At 34.1% G+C, this 18,936-nt stretch overlaps 1 protein-coding gene across 4 annotated transcripts; it reads right to left on the reverse strand.

Annotated features, from left to right (window-relative positions):
* Window positions 1-4,780: 4,780 nt before the first annotated feature.
* Window positions 4,781-8,402, reverse strand: LOC108343485 (protein PHR1-LIKE 2). 4 transcript variants are annotated; one of them, XM_017581800.2, is made up of 6 exons: window positions 7,750-8,402; window positions 6,465-6,541; window positions 6,318-6,372; window positions 5,997-6,066; window positions 5,830-5,899; window positions 4,781-5,556 (listed from the first exon to the last, which is right to left on the reverse strand). In XM_017581800.2, the coding sequence occupies exons 1-6, from the start codon at window positions 7,937-7,939 to the stop codon at window positions 5,095-5,097; spliced, it is 924 nt and encodes a 307-aa protein (XP_017437289.1). In that variant the 5' UTR covers window positions 7,940-8,402; the 3' UTR covers window positions 4,781-5,094. The 4 variants fall into 4 exon arrangements, with proteins under 4 accessions (XP_017437289.1, XP_017437288.1, XP_052730640.1 ...); XM_017581799.2 differs by having other exon boundaries at window positions 5,997-6,075; XM_052874680.1 differs by having other exon boundaries at window positions 6,465-6,604.
* Between the last annotated feature and the right edge of the window lie 10,534 nt (window positions 8,403-18,936).

The raw sequence follows: 18,936 nt of genomic DNA on the forward strand, positions 1-18,936 counted from the left end.
TAAAATTCACACTAATTTTTTTTATAATTACTAAATAAATATTTATTATTAAAAAAAATAATTGATAGAATTTAAGTATAAATTTAAGTTTTACGTTAAAAAATAAAAAATAAACAACATATAACAAATAAAAATACATTATTTTAAACTTTTAAATTAAATTATTATATTTACTTTTGAGTCACATCTAGATGAATGTTTGACGTAATAAAATTAAATGATTATCTTATATACTATAAAAATATGTTTAATCAATTAAAAAAATTAAATATGTTTAGTCAAGAATTTCAACGTCCTCTCTGTTGTTATATAATTTTCTTATATAAATAAATAATTAAATTTATTAAAACTTCTTACAAAGTTTGTATTAATTTGATTAAAATATTTATATATAATTTTTTTGACAAATTAAAAGTATTTACATTAGTCACAAATCATAATTAATTGTTATTTTTTTATTTAAAATGTAATACTTTTTTTAAAAAAATATTAATCTACTGACATTAACCGCAGAAATTTTGTGAATATTTTAGTTTTGTGAACTTTTTCAATAAGAGACTTTTTAGTCCTGTAATTTCCTTTTTTCTTCGGTCAATATAAATTAAGATCAAACAATGTGATAGGGCTAAATTAACATGTCTATTTATTTATATGAAAATAGAAAATGTAAAACGAGTAAACTAACAACTATCCATATATTAAATTTGATAGAAAATATTGATAATTACATGTTTATAGAATGTTAATTATATTAGTAATAATGAATTGAAATCTTAATATAAAATATAACTAAATAAAATAATATTTTTTATAAATGTTTCTATTAAAGATTGAAGATATTAATTATTAGTTTCATATTATAATTATAAACTTCAAAAAAATTTGATAAAAATTTACATAAAAATAAGTGATAAATGATAAAAATGTTTAACGGTTGTTTCTATGTCCTAAAACACAAATAGTTAATTTTTTTAATAGTAAAGTCAAAATAATAAAAAAATTAAAATATAATAAATACATTCAATTATAAGTTTAAAACAGTAGTACCAAATAATAAAAAAAAATAGTATTCAATTATTTTGTCCAAAAAGTAATTGCCTTCACACCAAAGATATTAAAATAAAAATATTTTTTTATATAAAAGATAAAGGAATAGCAAAGTATTTATAATAAAAACTTAAAAATTAAAATAAAATATGTAACACCTCAAATTGCATAACCACACCACTAATTTAAGGCATTTCAAATTAGGTATTATATATAAACCATCACATAACATATATCTTGGATTTACAATCCTCCATGTAAAAAAACTAAAGAAAATCTTGCAAACTTATAACTCATTCAAATAATAAGAGAAATATAACAATACAGACATATGTACTTATAAAGCTACTACAGTTAGCTTACAAGTCTTCTAAACCATATGATCGTAATAAGTAAACAACCATAAATAACAGACAAACACAAAGGTAAACTTACTTCCTTTTATGAATTTGTCATATACTTCTATTATAAATTCTAAAACCAATCACATGCCTAGAATGGTCACTTCCACCATGTATATAGTTTAGAGTTGTTAAAATGGGTCACTCAATCCGATCCGGTCCGATCCGACTCGGTCCATCACGGATTGATGGATAAACGGGTTGGCTCACTGACTCACTTAATTACAAATATTTTTAAATAAAAATAATTATAAACTTTTTATAATTCAAATCTAAACAAATTTTATTCTCAAATTTCACTCCTAAACTAGGTGTTTAATTAATTTTTAAAATAAAAAACTTAAATAATTTTTTCAAACAAAAACAAAATAATAAATATTTTTTTATAAAATTAAAATTAAATTTTAATAAAATAAAATTAGGTAGGTGGATTTGTGGGTCAACTCATACCACCACAGGTTCAACCCACATGAACCGAGTTTAAATGAGTCAGGTCGAAATCTAACCTACATAAAAAGAATACAATTTTTCAAATACAACCCGATTGAAACCCCTGGTGTACTGAGTTAACCCGCAAGTAACCCATTTTATGTAGTAAAGTTTATAAATAACCTTATTTTGTAAGTATGTGATCAATTTTTTTGACTGTGTATGAAAAAAAAGTGGGTTAGAAGAGATCAATCTCTCTGACGAACTTAGTATATGAAAGAATTAGTGCTTGATCTGGGACAATAATACCTGGTTTACCCAAAAAGAAAAAATAACATATATATCTCTGCATGGGAGATACCTGAGAATGGAGGTGTTGTTAATGCCTATTGAGCTCGTTTTGCTTTGAGTTCAGAAAGAGGGTGGAAGTTTGAAAAGCAAAATAGAAGAATTAAGGAGATTGAGATGGAGACCAACAGTGACACAACGACAGAGAGACTACTGAACGGCGTTGAAATTTCAGGTGGTGGTGTAGAAGCCACCCCAACACTGGCAGTGGAGAAGCCTGATCACATTCTGACTCAAAGTTTAACTACCCTGGACGAGGTGATTGAGATAGTACAGAATGTGAGGGATGGCTACCTTATTCTGTCCAATTTCAACTCAACAACAGGAGAGTGGAGTCAACAGAGACAGCAGGTGTGGTTGCAAGAGGTAAAGGACATTTGTGATTATGTAGTGACTGTTGCTGATAAATTCATTGAGTGAACAGAAAGGCAGAGGAATATCTGGGATGTGCTCTATCCTTATGAGCAATATGTTATGGAGATGAATCTTATGGAGCAGATGGAGCATATCAGTACTCAGTTTGGAGATGCACTATACAGAAGGTGGACTTTCGGAGATGGAGGGAAAGTAGTGATGGGAGACATTATAGGATCAAGAGTGAGAATTCTGGCAAGGAGGAAAACTCCCATGCACCCCCGGATTCCTTCTCCTATCGGAATATGACAGAGGTGAAACGAGAGTTAAGATCAATCAGAGGAGAAAAGCAATTGATGGAGGCACTGTTTCGAGATGTAGAAGATATTGGATGGGAAAAATTGGATGAAAGATCCAAAATCTGGGTGGAGCAATTGCGAGAAGTTGCGCTTGAAATTGACGTTGTCATTGGTTGTGAGTATGAGGCAGGGCTGAACAATATCTTGGAATGGAAGACGAGGTTTAATATTGTGGACAAGATAAACAAGATCAGACATAAAATTCAAGATGTCTCCAGAAGCATAAAGGCATATGGTTTACTTCAACGTCAATCCCGGGGTGAGTTACTGTGGACCGTTCAAACATTACGTCCAGAGACGCAAAAGTTTCATGTTAAAGAACAAAGAATGGTTGGATTTGATGAAGACGCAAAAGCGGTGATGGTCCAGTTACTTTCCAACGATCGTGTCAGGGTTTGACAAAGCTTCCTTTTGGACTGTGGCGTGTTATCAGTCTCCTTGAGTTGAAAGTCACCAAAATGTCAATGGAAATCAGTACTCATCACCTTCCTCCCAACTGTAAAGTCTGCTCATAATTCTCCTCATCACAATCAATCATCTTTGCATGGTTAGTTGCAACTCAGGCCTCCCTCTTTCATTCATTTTCCTTCACTTTCCTTTTCAGCTCACACTTACAAACAGTTGTTTAGTTGGACAAAATTTAATGTTTGGCAGTCAAAAGATGTTTGTCAACGACAGTCTGTGATAGCTGAAGGAATATTGAAGTTGAGTTAAGTTTTCTTCTTCGTGGAAAGATATGAAGTTGAAAATTTGTTGTTTTCTTGAAACAATGTGTGTTGTCACTTATTTTCCTTAACTAAAGAATTTTACTAGACATATTTTTTCTGCTTCTGTTGTGTAAACCAAATCTCAACAATGTTTGGACTTGTTCATCCTGATTTGTGAGAGATGAGACAATGGGACTTGTTATTTAATTTCTGATTACACTATTATGTAATCCGAATAAGTCTCCGCCAATCGATCCATGGATGAATGCTGGGTATGATTGTGTAATACAAACTCTGGTTTCACCAGTGGAGTGTGTACTTTTGTCGTTGACATGTATTTCTTGAATTTCAGTCGTTAGAATGAAATTATAAAGGTCTATTACAAACTACAAGTGGAATTTTATATGATTTAAATGTTAAATGATATATCTTTGCAATATTATATTTCAACAAAATATTTTATTATCGAAAGTATTTTTTTAAAGAAAAGAATGGTCAAACATGTGTCTTACTCTAGTATAAATTTTATTAACTAATATTTCATTCAATATATTTCCATTAGATTATATTTTCAAAACACATAGTATAAGAAAAACAATAATATATAATTATCTAATACCCAACTTAAATAAATTAAAATCAATTTAATGCTTATTTTGCAAAATCTATTACTATATATTTCATTTAATTGCTTAATTTTAACCCTTGAATTACCAAAATTTATTTTTCATATAAGTATATTAAGAATGCAACATCAGTATAATGTAATCTCAAACATCATGCGGTTGCAGGTAGATGTAAATGTATTAATTATAAATATAAATGATATGTTGTCATCTTTGAAAGCCAATTGTTTTTCCATTAAAGTGCAGCACTTCCATTGAACTTTTAATTTTATTTCTGCTTATTTCTTTTAGATACTGTTTATTGCAATTCTACAAGGACAAAAACACAATGAAACAATTATTTGGCAAGACAATGAGTTGTCCAAAACCCAAATGATATAAGGAGGCTATTTGTGAAGACTCTGCTAAATAAATGAAAAACAAAGTCCCTCAGTGACAACAGAAAAATAAAGAACCAAGCTCTCTATACCAAATGGAGGTAGAACCATTATACCACCAGAACACGGTAATTTAAGAATTCGTAATGGTTAATAATTAGAAAAATAAAAAGTTAAAGGCAATGAAATCCTGTAACTCTTCGTACAGAACGAAGGCCACTAAGGAAGAAGTGAGAAACGTACATGGTCAGCGCCAACCTTTAGCGATGGTCTAAGTTAAGGCACATGGTATTTTCAATTTACACAATGACATGTGAGCAAGTTGATTATCACCAACTTGATGGACAAGAACAGATAAGAATCTAATTCATTACTTAATCCTAAAAGCTTGGAACAAAGCACTTCCTCAACTCTCTTCATGAGGAACTAACCTTCCCAACCCTACTCTACATACCATACCTAGTTATTCCTGGAGGATTGACTTGAGCTAAATGGATTCCTTGAGTTCTGGTGTTGGCTTCACTCCAGATCAAAGGTGCTACCATTGAATCCAAGCTCAGCATCCTCTTCTTCGATCCGCCGGGAGATCCTTCGAGCGTCAACCCTCCTAAACTCTCAAGTGATGTCAGACAACTTTCAGTGGAACAGTCAGCCCCTTGAGGCTGGAGAATAGGTGGTACTTCTGAAACATGCATTCCACCTACCTCAGAACATACTGGGGGGAAAAACCCAACGTGATCAACTAGGGAACTTCTGGGTGTTTTACTTTCCAGCCCTTGAAATTTTTGGCCATCTGTGTCCATAATTATGTCCCCAATAAATTGATCGGCTAACATCTTACATGCTCGCTCGAGCATGCCCATGTACCTCCGCTCTGCATCCTGGCGAATTTGCAAGTGCTTCTCAGCCTGCAATACCATAGTTCTTAAAAATAGTAAGTGTTAGGGTACATTTATAAGATATACCAACTATTTTTTAATACAACACTGAATTAAACATTTTCAGTTATTATTTATTTAGTTCATATCTGTCCACATAAATAAGGGAGATGAATATAAAAGCAAGCAATCATCTCATCATCCTGGAACCATGCACCGAGTCTAACTCCAACACCAATCAATATAGTCTCAAATAATGTGCCAAAACTATAAAGCACCTTACATTGTGAGAAGGAAATTTACCTCCACTAGTAAGTGTAGTTTACTTTGCACTTCCATTTGTGCTCTTAATGCCTCCTTCACTTCATGACCCCTACACGTGACATTTCAACTCTCAATTTGTTTATCAACAACCATTCATACATCTGGACACGAATAAATTGTTTTTCAAGATACCATGGAATTCTTACTCGTTTGCATCCGAAGTTGGTAACTTTGGAGATGAGTTGTCAGTACCAGGGCTTTCTTGAAGATACGAACCTGACATCCCTTGCATGGGTTTTTCAATAAATGAGACCAAGTTTAGACCAATACAAAAGCTTATAATATAAACATTATTGCTGGTGTATGATTTTGACCCTGTTTTATACAAACGTAAATTCCAGAATCAACCTTTATTTGATCAGGGCAACAAAGATAAAATGTGACCCATCCATTGAAACAGACATTGATACATCAAAGTGAAAAAAAAAATGTGGCATACTTTCAAAAATAAAGATAGATAAACCTACCATCTTTGCAACCCTCATCAGAATCTTTTCCTGATTGCTTACCAAGCCTGTACTTCTGCAATGCAATGAACAATAGTATAAAACAGAACATGATCATAAAGTTTCAATTTCACCAATTATTATATAATCAACTGTAGCAAAACGAACCTGAAGATGACTTTTTAAATGATAGAGCGTCAAACCCTTGACATTCATGGTTCTCATGATCGCTTTAGGAGTGGCTTCTGTAAATAATAATTTTAATAATATAGCAGTGATGATATCACTCATGTATATAGCAGAATTTCCTAGAATATATTCACAAGTCAGAAATAACCCCACTACAAATTGAGAAAAAAGTAAATATGAATCAAGAAAAACAAGAAGACGATTAAATCTCCTGATATTTAGAAAAAATCTAAAGTAATGTGCACTTGACTTGAAGAACATATCTTCAACATCAGAACCAAGGTTAATGTACCAATTACTGAAGGCTTTGTCCTCCCCTCATTCCTGGATAGTGGCATTGTGCTAGGTAAAAGCTAGCTAATGATTTTCGGGTCCTAGATAAAGTCCATTTTTATTGAGAATTGTATTGCATTACAAAAAACACGCAGCATGAGTTTGTGGGAAGGATGCCTACTGAAAAATATACAGAAATAGAAGGCAACAAACTACTACAGTGACGAAAATCAACAGGCTGCAATGAAATTGAAGTCACAACCAAAAAGAGCCTTACAATAAGCTTTATACTCTAGTGACTAAAACCTAGTATTCCACATTGTAATCATTTTAGGTCCTTCTATATGCAACTAGCGTGTTTGGTAACACATTACGAGGCCTATTCGATGTGGTTTGCCACATCTCAATAGATCCTACCAGTTGTTGCTTTGGTCCTTTGACGTGATATCTGCTTCCAAACACACATTATATTGTCTAGTTTATCACATTATTCAATATTCAACTTGTTAGGAAATAAGCAAAATATTAAGGTTTGCTCTGATGGTTAATGTTGGGCAGTTACATTATTTTTGTTTATTTTTTCATTTTTTTCGAGGGATAGCAGTATCTAGTGCATAATTAAGCCACAGTACAAGACACACTGATCACACACAATCACTAATTACAGCAAAGTTTTCTTTCACGCCACAACAATATGCTACACTAATAATTAGGAGAATAAGCCCATATATAATGCAACCAAACCTGCAATTCCAACATATACCACTACAACTCAGATAAGAAAGGCCCCTCCTTTCCCTGCTACCTAACACTGGCCTCCATGAACAACAAATAAAACCTCTGCACGAATCCCAACAGCTATAAACAATTTCCTAACAGTACCAGGCCAACAGTACAGAAATTAATAACAAATTTCACCACAGCACGCCAAAAAAACACAGTAGCAGACATATTAGCATGAATGAAATATGAAAGGGAAAAATTTACTCACTACTGGCACCCCCAAGTTGAGTGACAGCGTCAACAAAGCGTTCGTGAAGGTCAGCGGTCCACCGAAGACGAGGTTTGGGATCAGAGGTGAGAACAAGACAAGGGTCTCCGAGGTGAGCGTGATTGGAAGCACCCTGCATGTCTTCCTGCCCAACACCCCCTTCATGGGGATGTATCAACCTAGAAAACATCCTAATCCTGTTCTTCTTCTCCTTGTTGCTGTTGTTGTAGAGTGAAACGTTAAACCCCACGAAAGGAAGAAGAGAGAGAAAAGGAGAAAACGTGGGTTTGTTGTTATGTTATGGAAGATGGAGATGATCCATTTGGTGAAAGGGGAAGCAGAAAGGAGGAGTGGGGCGAATGGGGAAATGGGTATGTGAAAAGCACAAGACTTTGGGTTGAGAGGCCAAATGGAGCTGGCACTGTCACGCTTTACTGGGATTTTGTCACTTTCTCCTGCTTTACCTTTCTTCTTTTAAACAAAATAACAAATTAAATTAATAAATTCAGTACTGTTCATTTGCACTTGCCGCTCTCTGCTTCCCTCCTATCATTTTTCCATACCCATTTTTTTAGGGTTCATCTTTTAGGGCGTCCATGGGAATTCCAATCAGTTACGTCAAACTCTTCTTCCTCCAATTCAATCTCATCAATTACTTATCTGTAAAATCTTCAATTATTCCAATTTTAATACTTATTATTATTCAGAGCACCGAGTTTGAGTTCCACGTTAGTTTTGGTGAAATATATTTTTCAAAAAAAAGGTATTTTTCCTTTTCGGCAGGCATGAGCATTATGCTTTGATGATAGTGATTGTGGTATGGGCTGATGATTACAGAGTTTGGTCCAAGACACATTGTCCATTACTAGGTCTGTGGGCTATACCAGGAGTCCATTGGATCCAATTGTGGTCCTATCCACTACGTGAAAACACTGAACATCTTTCTTTTCTCAGGCACACACTATATACAAATTAGTGATACAACTTTTTATCTTAACAATGACTAATACATAATCCTTTTCAACTTTTCCTTCTGTAGGTGACAGAGGACTAAAGCTTGATTTTATAAAAGAAGAACTTAAGAAAGAGTAATTACACTTCTCATAATGTTTCACGAAAATTGAAATTAAAGTGGGTGTAAAGTTAATGACCGAAGCATAAGTATACAATAATTTAGATAATTAAAAATATTTATAATTTTTTTAATTATAAATAATTTGTTTTAATTTTTTTAATTTTCAAGTTATTTTGAATATAATGTTTTTAACTTTTTTTTTCAAGATTTTTTATGTCTTAAATATTTGTGTATATACATAGAAACATCAAATATATAAATAGACACTTTTGTAAGAATTTTAACTTGACTCATCAATACGTTAGATTAGGGTGTTTTCATTTCTATTTTGACTTATCTATTGTGATGCTTTCATTTCTAGACAGATTTTTATACTAGATGATATTTTACTTCTACGCTCCTGATGCAAATCAATAACGGGATGAATGATGTCTTAGTAAACTTTTGTTAAACTCTTGAAAAGTGAATTAAGTCCACTTCCCCAGTTGTTTACAGAGGTGGAAGAAATGGCATGAACTTAGAAGCTATTTTTGCTATACAACTGGTTCTGAATTGTGTTCGTGGGACAAGGGTGATTTGATGAGGTTGAAGATTAAGGTGTTGAATTGTTGAACTACGTAACTTTAGACTATGACTTAAGACAAAGGTTTTTTGTCCATAGTTTGCATCATGTGGCACATACACTTGCATGTGCTTAACACCATGAAATTTGGTTTAAATCTTTTTAAAGGAAAAACAGGCTGTCGCCATGTTAATCTCATATTTTCTACTTTGATGGTCTTTCATATCCACAAGTTAATGCTTTAAAATTTGTATCTCATTGTCAAACATTGTTCATCAAAGATTTGCTTGGTCAAGTAGGTACCACCCCATTTTATCTTCTTTTTTCAACCCAAACAATACATTCATCTATCTTCTTTTAAGTAAACACTACTTTTGCTTCCTTACATACAATTACCATCAAATTTTTTCATCTCATTATTACAATCTTTGGATCTTTGAAAGCTCCTCTTTCTCGACTTTTACCATTTCAATTACACTTTTCAGATCATCCAAAAAATATTCAAAATATGTTTTTTTTTTTTGTTAAAATGTGTTTATATTGCGAATTGTTGAATTTAAATTTCTTTCACTGTTTAACCAATAGCCCCCTCAATTCAATAGAAAAAATAATGCAAAAATCTTACCCAAAAATAATCAATCAAATTAAAGAAAACGTATTTATTACTTCATTTATATGTACATTATACTTACTAAAATGAAAGTATTGTATCAGGAAAATTAATTAGTGAAGTAAAAGAAAAAAAATATAAAATACTTGAACCGCAGTTAGTATCATCATTATCAATTGAAGAGAATTATGTTAACGGGACATGGTGGTACAGTAGTAATTCCCCACTATCTTTTTTCGTAGATAAATATTTATCTTGTATCTATCTTCATATCTATGTTCCGTATCTATCTGGGTATTCGCATCTATGTAACACATGCAGCAGGGGTAGAAGGGTCTAATGAAAATATAACTCAGCAGGGAATAAGGAGGGGCACAAGAAACAAACTAACTAACTCCAGGCTGGATGACTTTTATTGGTCTAGGACCTAATCCATATAATTCGTGGGTGAAAGGGAGAAAGGGGTGTGAATTCTGTTGTCCTTTGCTCCATCCTTTCTGTGCAAATTCTCTGTTTTGGTTTACGTGTATTTTTGTTCTGACCTCTTAAGGGAATTATTCCAAACATTCTCTTCGTTCCTTACTGGAATCTTAATAATACTAGTATTCAGAGCATTATTTCATTGCCTAATTTTCATTGAGTGCAGTGTTCATTTTTTACTGTTCCAGAAATTATCAGTACTGTTATATCAGTACTGTTACATTGGTGCTTTCATTGCGATGGCAGAGAATACGCGTTTGAAAGACCTCAGTGCTGATGTCAAGCGGATCCTTGAAATTATGGAAACACGGGATCGTGAAAATGCTACCCGATTCGAGACTTTGGAGTCTGCAGTGGATACCTTATTGCAGAATAAAGCTGCAAACCCTTCCCCTCCATTTCAGGTGCACTCCGTCAAGCTCGACTTTCCGCGCTTTGATGGGTCAGATGTCTTACAATGGATATTCAAGGTAGAGCAATTTTTCTCCTATTATAACACTCCAGATGATCAACGCTTAATTATTGCTGCAATACATTTGGACAAGGATGTGGTCCCCTGGTATCAAATGATGACGCGTATGAGTCATTTCACTCCTGGGTTGCTTTCACTCGAGCGTTGGAGTTGGAATTTGGTCCCTCTCCCTATGAGTGTTCCAGATCCCATCTCTTTAAGTTAACCCAAACAGCTTCTGTGCATGAATATTATGTTCAATTTACTGCTCTGGCTAACCGTGTGCAAGGTGTCACCGTTGAAGCTTTGTTAGATTGTTTTATCGGAGGGTTAAAACCAGACATTCGACGGGATGTGATTGCTCAATCTCCATCAACCTTGATTCGCTCTGTTTCATTGGCCAAGTTGTATGAAGAGAAGTACATGAACAAACCCAAACACTATCAGCCCTATACAGCAGCCAAAACACCAACCCCAAACACCAGCCTACCTATCATCCAAACCATTAAATCCACTAATTTACCACCCTTGCTTCCAAATCCCACTACAGCTTCCACCACAATCCGAAATACCCATATCAAAAGAATAACCCCTGCTGAGATGCAACTGCGACGAGAAAAAGGACTCTGCTATACGTGTGAGGAGAAGTTTTCTCCAACCCATAGGTGTCCCAACAGGCAATATTTATTGCTTCAATTACAAGAGGACGATTCTACATAATTACCCCCTGAACCCCCGGATATTGAGCAGAGCGGTGAACTAAATTTGTTACAAGAGCACCACTTATCTTATAGTGCTTTAAAAGGAGCTTCTGGAGTGGGTACCATGAAATTTCAAGGTTTTATTAATGGCATCACAGTCCAAGTTTTACTCGACAGTGGGTCGAGTGACAATTTTTTGCAGCCCAGAATAGCTCACTGGTTGAAGTTGCCTATTGAACCCATCTCGAATTTTCAAGTTCTGATGGGTAATGACAATGCCTTAGTTGCGGAAGGCTTGGTCAAGGATTTGGAAGTTCGAATTCAAGGTCATTCCTTGACATTACCAGTGTACTTATTACCTGTTACGGGGGCTGTTTTAGTGTTAGGGGCTGCATGGTTAGCTACCTTGGGTCCTCATATTTCAGATTACAGTACTCTTACCTTGAAGTTTTATTTGGGCAATCAATTTGTAACATTGCATGGAGAGCAATCAACCTTACCTGTACAAGCTCAATATCATCATCTCAAACGCATGCATCATACACATGCCATAGATGAGCTTTTTACCTTGCAATTCCAACATTTCGACTATTCCCCAGACCAACAGCTCGAATTACCCTCAGAAATGCCATCTGATTTGGTGATGTTGCTGAATACCTATAAGGTGGTGTTTTTAGTACCTTCGGGGTTGCCTCCTAATCGCTCCCAGAATCATACTATTCCCTTGCTACAGGGATCCGAGCCAGTGAAAGTTAGGCCATACAGGTACCCACACAGCCAGAAACAGCAAATAGAGATAATGGTCCAACAAATGTTAAAAGAAGGGCTTATTCTTCCAAGTACTAGTCCTTTCTCCTCCCCCATTATTCTTGTTAAGAAGAAAGATGGAACTTGGCGTTTCTGCACAGATTATAGGGCCTTGAACGCTATCACGATTAATGATAGTTTCCCTATTCCAACCGTTGATGAACTCATTAATGAGTTACATGGAGCTCTTTTCTTTTCCAAATTGGATTTGCGATCTGGTTACCACCAGATTTTGGTCAAGGAAGAGGATAGGTTCAAAACTGCTTTTAGAACCCATCAGGGTCATTATGAGTGGACTGTCATGCCATTTGGTCTCACCAATGCACCTGCCACATTCCAAAGCTTGATGAACGAAATTTTCCAAGGCTTATTGAGAAAATTTGTCCTGGTGTTTTTTGATGACATATTAGTCTACAGCCCTTCTTGGTCTGCTCATTTACTGCATCTTGAGGTTGTTTTGCAGAAACTACAGCAACATAAACTCTTTGCCAAATTCTCCAAATGTTCTTTTGGCCTTCAACAAGTAGACTATTTAGGCCATACTGTTTCCGGCCTAGGGGTGGCAATGGATAAATGTAAAGTACAAGCTGTGTTGGATTGGCCATGTCCAACGAACTTGAAGCAGTTGAGAGGCTTTCTCGGCCTTACAGGCTATTATCGCCGCTTCATCAAGCAATATGCAGTAGTAGCTGCTCCTCTCACCAACCTATTAAGAAAAGACAATTTTCAGTGGAGTGCTTCAGCTTCTGCAGCCTTTGAGAGTTTAAAATTGGCAATCACTCAGGCCCCTGTTTTGGCTTTACCTGATTTTTCTAAACCTTCTTCCAATGGCTTTACAGTCATATTCGTAGTCATTGACAGATTATCCAAGTATGGCCATTTTTCCCCATTAAAGACTGATTACTCTAGCAAGTCAGTAGCAGAGGTTTTTGTTAAAACGGTGGTAAAACTGCACGGAATTCCTAAGACCATTGTGTCGGATAGGGATAAGGTCTTTCTTAGTCATTTTTGGCAGCAATTATTCAAGTTAAGTGGTACTTCTCTGCACATGTCCACTGCCTATCACCCACAGTCCGATGGCCAATCGGAATCTTTGAATAAATGCTTGGAAATGTATTTGAGATGTTTCACTTATGACTCTCCTAAAGATTGGGCTCGGTTATTGCCTTGGGCAGAATATTGGTATAACACTTCTTATCATCATAGCTGTGGCATGACTCCCTTTAAGATTGTCTATGGTAGGGATCCTCCTACTTTGGTAAAATACACCTTTAATCATCATGACTCCCCCTCAATTCAGGAACAACTACTGCACCGTGATCTGACACTTAACAAATTGAAACTGAACCTCCACAAAGCTCAACAGTACATGAAGAAGCATGCGGACAAGAAAAGGAAGTTCGTGGAATTGCAAATAGGTGACTTGGTTTTTGTCAAGCTGCAGCCCTATCGACAACACTCTGTTGCCCTCCGTAAAAATCAGAAACTGAGTATGAGATTCTTTTGGCCCTTTTCCTGTTATTCAACGCATTGGACAGGTTGCTTATAAATTATTGCTACCACCAACAACAAAAATCCACCCAGTATTTCATTCTTCCCAATTGAAACTTTGTAAAGGAGATCCTTCTCAGTCTTATGTGCCACTACCTATCACTCATACTGAATTACCACCTGTTATTCAGCCTGCTGCGATTTTGCAATCAAGGCTCATCTTAAGAGGCTCACACCAAATTCCACAGCATTTGGTACAGTGGGAAGGCGTAGATATTGATAATGCCACTTGGGAGGATCAATCCACCTTACAGCAAGCTTTTCCTAACTTCAACCTTGAGGACAAGGTTGGTCTTAATGGGGGTGGAATTGTAACACATGCAGCAGGGGTAGAAGGGTCTAATGAAAATACAACTCAACAGGGAATAAGGAGGGGCACAAGAAACAGACTAACTAACTCCAGGCTGGATGACTTTTATTGGTCTAGGACCTAATCCATATAATTCGTGGGTGAAAGGGAGAAAGGGGTGTGAATTCTGTTGTCCTTTGCTGCATCCTTTCTGTGCAAATTATCTGTTTTGGTTTACGTGTATTTTTGTTCTGACCTCTTAAGGGAATTATTCCAAACATTCTCTTCGTTCCTTACTGGAATCTTAATAATACTAGTATTCAGAGCATTATTTCATTGCCTAATTTTCGTTGAGTGCAATGTTCATTTTTTACTGTTCCAGAAATTATCAGTACTGTTACAATCTATTTATAATATCCGCCAATATTTATGCTACTCACATACATTTACAAGAAAAATTATAAAAGTATTTTAATCATAAAAATTTATAAATTAATTGTATAAAAATAGTATAAAGTTATAAAAAATTATATAATTATTAAAATTTAAAAAATATCTGTACAAAAATCTATAAAAAATCTATGTATAAAACTAAATTTTAAACATTTAATCAAATAATCACATCGTCCTCCAGATAAATTCAAATAAAATATAATATATCACTATCATAAGTTTTAAACAAAGTCAAAATTAACTTAAATTTATACAAATCCAAATAAAATTACAAACATAAATATTAAATCATGTTCAATACAATGAAGGTTTTCTAATTAGTATTTCAGTCAACAATCTCATTATAGATAAAAATTTAAGTCACTCACTTATTTACTAATATATACAAGAATATTTTGATAAATTAAAAATTAACGTATACAAATACTATAATATATGTATCTGTCTCGTTAACATTGTGAATATAACAGATATTTAAATATGTTATATTAATTTATTTATAATATATATTTCATATTATTTTATCCATGTGTATTTGTGAATATGGATTTTTTACATTTTTATTTGAGAAGTAAATTTTTTTTAAAAAAATCAAGTACAACATGACATGAAAATTATATAATTTTTTTAAAATATAAATTACTTTTTACTTATATGGAGAAAGTTGGTATACATATATAATATTTTCATTTAACGAAGGTTATTATTATTGTACTTGTTTTATGCAATGATAACATGTTCTTACCTCTCCCATCATTTCATATATTCTTTTAATTAAATAAATTTTATATTTTTTCTATTTTTAGATAACTATATTATTGATATATTCACTTTTTTTAATATGAATATTCAATTTGATTATAAAAACAAAAAATTATAAAATTATATCAATTATGATTAAATTATATTACTAAATTACAATTTTTTACCTTTTTAAAGTTAATTTTAATTTTCTCTTTATAATTTTTTTTATAATTAAATATAACATTAACAATTATAATTTTACATTAATTATGGGCTTTTTGGTAATCTTTTATTTTTATCAATTAAATAATTTTTTTTAGGCTTAATAGCCTTTTTCGTCCCCATATTTGCTTATTTTTTTCAATTAGGTCCTTCCTTCTAAAAGTGTGTCAAATTGGTCTTTACTTAGTAAATTTTGCGTCAACAAAGTCCCTTCCATTAAATAGAACCAAACGGAGTTAAGAGATTGATTATCTGGCATAGTGCAGTGATAACGTGTCAATTTGAAGTTGTATGTGTGGTGACGTGTCAGTGAATTAGAGGCTGACATAAGATTAGGTGTCAATTAAAACTTCATCCAATGTTCCTCTTTTTTCTTCTCTTCATTCTCATTCTCCACACTTCCTCATCTCCGCCATCATCATTCTCTAAGACAACGCTACTCTGCAAAACCTCAACAACACTTTCCAACTTGGCTTCTTCAATTTCTTCCCAAGCCCAGGCCGTCGAAATTCTACCTCGTCATCCGCCGCACCTCTTTGCCCAGCCCCAACACCATCTGGGTCGTCAACCGCCTCCATCCCTCCCCCTCCCAAGCCGCTTCATCCCTTGAACTCACCCCAACCAGTCAGTTAACCCACTTCAACACCACTCTCTGGACATTCGTCGCTGTCGCCACCACCAACCTCACCCTCAAGCTTCTAGATTCTGGAAACCTCGTCCTCCTCACTTTCAACGACGTCGTTTCATGGCAAACCTTTGATTCCCCCTCGGACACGTGGCTCTCCTACCTCTACGCCTTTCACTTCGCTGCACCGTTCTCCCCTGTTGCGGCCTTTGGTTTCTCCGAACGGGCCATCGAGACGAGCTTCTGACCGCCGACGATGTTCCGCCTCGAGCCCTTCAGGCAGGTCAAACAGTAATCGTGGAACAACCAATCGGGGTCTTGGCAGATGTTTTGGTTCAAGTTGGAGACTCTATGCCAGGTTCGAGGACTCTACGGGGGTTCGGGGTTTGCATTGGGGAAGCATCCATCTATGAGTGTGTGAGTGGGTTTGAGCCTTTGATGGTCATGGGTGGGGTTCTGATGATTACTGTCAAGGTTGTCACCGTGTGGACGCCGGGTGTGATGGGGATGATGGGTTTAAAGATCTTGAAGTTGTGAGGTTTGGATTCGGGAATGTGAGTCTGGTTAAGGGGAAATCTAGAAGCTTTTGCGAGCGCGAGTGCTTAGGTGATTGTGAGTGTGTTGGGTTGAGTTTCGAAAAGCATAGTGGGTTATGCAAGAAATTTCGTTGTTCGCTTTCGAATTTTCAGAATTTAACTGTCGATTCAGAATTTAACTGTCGATGATGAGAGTGGGGTTTTGCATGTTAGGGTTCCGAGCGGGGGATCTGGGAGGAAGGTGTTTGATTGGAAGGTTTTGAGTGGGGTTGTTATTGGGTCGATTGTGGTTTTGGGGGTGGTGGCGGTGACATTGTTGGTGATGGTAAAGAGGAGGATTGAGAGGAAGAAATTGGAAGAGGATAAGGAAGATGGGTTTTTGGATGAAAAATTACGTCAGCCTCTAATTCACTGACACGTCACCACGCATACAACTTCAAATTGACACGTTATCACTACTGTGCCAGATCATCAATCTTTAACGTCGTTTGTTTCTATTTAATGGAAGGGACAATTTTGATGCAAAATTTAATAAGTGAGGACCAAGTTGACACTTTTTTAAAACCAGGAACCAAATTGACACAATCGAGCAAAACTGGGGACAAAAGAGGCTATTAAGCCTTTTATTTATCTATCACAACAATTAAATTCTACACTAATTTTTACAAACTTTACTTTTAAATTCATCCTCACTCACTCCAAATCCATTCAAATAAACAACAATTAATTCATCCTCAAATTCATCCAGTCACTCTCCCCAAACTTCTTTATTTATTTTTTATTATTTCTTACATTTCAATATATTTTCTTATCATCTTTAAATTTTTTTGTACTTATTATTACTCATTTTCAATTTTAAAAATCTTCATATTGGTGCTCTCAATACTTTAATAAAATTACCTGTTGAAGCAAAACTATCAAACTTCTAAAACAAATAAAAACACTAAAATATTAATAATTTATTTATTTATTACAAATCTAAATATATCATTACGCAATATGTATGGTATAAAAAATATTTTTTTAATCTATATAATAAAATTTATATAATCATATATTTTTATTTTATTTTATATTTATCAACAAATTTATCAATCAATTATACTAATTATTTCATATTCAATAAATTAAATTATCTACTCACAACTTATAAGTCAAAAGTTCATGAGCTATTAATTACTAGATGGTTTATAATTAAGTTAAAATTGTTAATGGGTAAAAATAAATTAAAATATGTATGAAAATCTCTTAATACGGTGTCAATTATATAAAGAGATTTTTATACATATTAACTATAGTTTATACTACTTAACCAGTAAAAAGAAGAAAATTAAAAGATAGAATGTTCTAGATTCATATTTATATATAATAAATAACATATGAAACACAAGTTAGTAGGTAGGTACATATAGGGTGATGTGGTACTCCAAGTCAGCAATAATATGCCACCGTACAAGTCTACGTGGAATTCCATATCAATGCCATGTTCTGCAGATTAAGTGGATCTTCTTCTCATTGCATGTGCACTCAATCATATTTATAACTCTCCCCTTAATCAAATGTCTTAATCACATTATATATATATATATATATATATATATATATTTGATAAATCTTCTAAATGTTTTAAAAATTAAAAATTTTATGTATTTTTTTTCATTTTGTTATAAAATACTTGTTATTAGCATTTGCCTCATGTTAATTACTATTAATTATTCCGATTGACGGATTGCGTTCAGTGGTTGAGACACACCCATGATCGTGATTCATGGGCGCTCCATGTGAAATGAACACTATTTGACTATAACTTGAAGTGATTCCAAAATGTCCTTTTTATTTTTGTTCATAAAATAAACAACCAAAAATCAATTACATAAAATAGTTTATTATAGTCATTTAGCCTGGTCTGACCAACATCCATTCTTCATGATGGGGAGCCAAATTAGGTGCTCTTTTAATGGCAGACACTAACATTGAATGAAGTGTGCTTCATGGAAAAGAAAAATTCTTAGAAAATGTATGATTGCTAAGTATCATTATTGTATTAAGGAGAGAAAGCAACAGATTAAGAGAAATAACAC

This window comes from Vigna angularis, chromosome 3, assembly GCF_016808095.1.
Source record: "Vigna angularis cultivar LongXiaoDou No.4 chromosome 3, ASM1680809v1, whole genome shotgun sequence".
Lineage (NCBI taxonomy): Eukaryota > Viridiplantae > Streptophyta > Magnoliopsida > Fabales > Fabaceae > Vigna > Vigna angularis.

Bases quoted from the DNA above. Each gene is read 5' to 3' on its own strand.
- LOC108343485 (XM_052874679.1), bottom strand. From the start codon at position 7,939: ATGTTTTCTAGGTTGATACATCCCCATGAAGGGGGTGTTGGGCAGGAA. The intron at 6,373-6,464 runs GTTCGTTTTGCT...ATTGCATTGCAG, and splicing joins ATTTAAAAAGTCATCTTCAG to AAGTACAGGCTTGGTAAGCA. The intron at 5,557-5,829 runs GTAAATTTCCTT...ATGGTATTGCAG, and splicing joins AACTACACTTACTAGTGGAG to GCTGAGAAGCACTTGCAAAT.